This window comes from Apodemus sylvaticus, chromosome 5, assembly GCF_947179515.1.
Source record: "Apodemus sylvaticus chromosome 5, mApoSyl1.1, whole genome shotgun sequence".
Lineage (NCBI taxonomy): Eukaryota > Metazoa > Chordata > Mammalia > Rodentia > Muridae > Apodemus > Apodemus sylvaticus.
This window is the reverse complement of record NC_067476.1, coordinates 94,078,899-94,080,796: the sequence shown is the minus strand read 5'-3', so window position 1 is coordinate 94,080,796 and position 1,898 is coordinate 94,078,899. Positions and strand designations below refer to the sequence as shown.

The window sequence follows — 1,898 nt, the reverse complement described above, 5'->3', positions numbered from 1 at the left end:
AAAGATACAAAAATGCTACCTATGTGCCTGAAAAATACATTTGTGTTCTTTTATATTATAGAAGCCATAATAATCAATTCAATAATTTTCCCAGGAGTAAGGCAATTTAACAAAATCAGAAATAATTTAAAATGTTCTATATGATTAAAATGTTCAATCTTCAAAATTTTATTAAGCATTTTACATATGCAAAGATTGTAACCAATAGTACATACAAACTTAATTCCCAAATTAAACTAAAAAGCCTGTAGTAATTTTAGTGAATTGTCAATTTGAAATATTTACAGTGATTCTCGGCTTTAAGTATTTCCCTTACAACCCACAAAATAGTTTTTTAACTTCTTTAGGGCATTTTTCATCTCTTTATTTCTCAGTGTATAAATTGCTGGATTTAGGAGAGGTGCAATAACAGTATAAAACACAGCAAGAAATTTGTCCAACCAGGTGATACTGAGGGGCCACACATAGATGAAGATGCAGGGCACAAAAAAGATCATCACCACTGTGATGTGGGCAGTGCACGTGGACAGAGCCTTAGATGCCCCAGCTTTAGAGCTCTGGCGAACAGTGAGAAGGATATATGTGTAAGATATGAGCAACAGAATAAAGCAGGTTAAAACTATAAACCCACAGTCAACATTCATGTAAATATCCAAAATATGGGAATCCATGCAAGCTAGCTTGATTATAAGTGGTATGTCACAGAAGAAACTGTCAATTTCCATACGACCACAGAGAGGCAGTTTCACAACTGCCAAAAACTGACTCATGGCATGCACAAAGGCAACTGCCCAGGAAGTTAACACCAATCCAGTGCATCTTTTCAGGTTCATAATAGTGAAATAGTGAAGTGGTTTGCAGATGGCCACATAGCGGTCATATGCCATTACCACCAACAGCAACATCTCTACTGCACCAACACAATGGTCAAAGAAGACCTGAGTCATGCAACCTACAAAGGAAATGATCTTTGGTTCTTTGAGAAAATCTGTGATCATCTTAGGAGTGGTGGCTGATGAAAGCCACATATCAACAAAGGACAGGTTGGCCAAAAAGAAATACATTGGGGAATGTAGATTCTTGTCAGTGATGATTGAGAACATGACAACAGTATTTCCAGATAGAATGAGCAGATAAAGCATTAAAAATATTATGAAGAGTAAGACCTGAAGATTCCGTGAGTGGGCAAGTCCCAAAAGCACAAATTCTGATACCATGGACTGATTAACTCCATCCATTTTATTTAGTGTATCATTAGAAATAACCTGCAGACAAAGAAAAATTAATTAGATGAATATTGAGTACAAAGAATTGTCCATCAAGTAGATAGAAAATGATTTTACTAGAAAAATCTGACATTGAAAGTTAACATATACACCTGAAATAGAAAAACAAAAATGGAAAGTGGAGTCTTTGTCACCTTTCAGAAACATCACTGCCCAAAGTGAAAGCTAATGAGCCAAGTGCAATTCCTTAAGAAGAGAAGCATTAGGTGTGGCTGTCATATACATGCTCTATCATGAACTTTTTCTTACAGGGATAAAGTGAGAAAACAAGACAACAACTTGAAAGCCTAAAAATGTATGAGGTTTCATGTGGAAGTGAATTTCTACCTATTAGTCTAATTAAAAAAATGGATTGACTGTGCCTCCGACAATCATAATACTTTATCATAGAAGTGAGATTTATACTTTGGACCTGTTAGAAATTCACTTGACTTTCAGTACAAAAATTTTAACAAGATATTACCATTTATTTGCAGCATGTATGAGGACTCATTTGATTATCAGTAATTCCTGTGACATCATTAAATTAAAATATTTGATTAAAGCTCCAAAGTAGTTTTGGGAAAACCTTGTTGGTGGGAAGCTGTACAGAATATCATATAAGATATACAT

General features: G+C 34.7%; 1 protein-coding gene across 1 annotated transcript; it reads right to left on the bottom strand.

Annotated features, from left to right (window-relative positions):
* Window positions 1-299: 299 nt before the first annotated feature.
* On the bottom strand, window positions 300-1,241 carry LOC127684508 (olfactory receptor 4K14-like). The gene has a single exon (XM_052181421.1). The coding sequence runs from the start codon at window positions 1,236-1,238 to the stop codon at window positions 300-302; it is 939 nt and encodes a 312-aa protein (XP_052037381.1). The 5' UTR covers window positions 1,239-1,241.
* Between the last annotated feature and the right edge of the window lie 657 nt (window positions 1,242-1,898).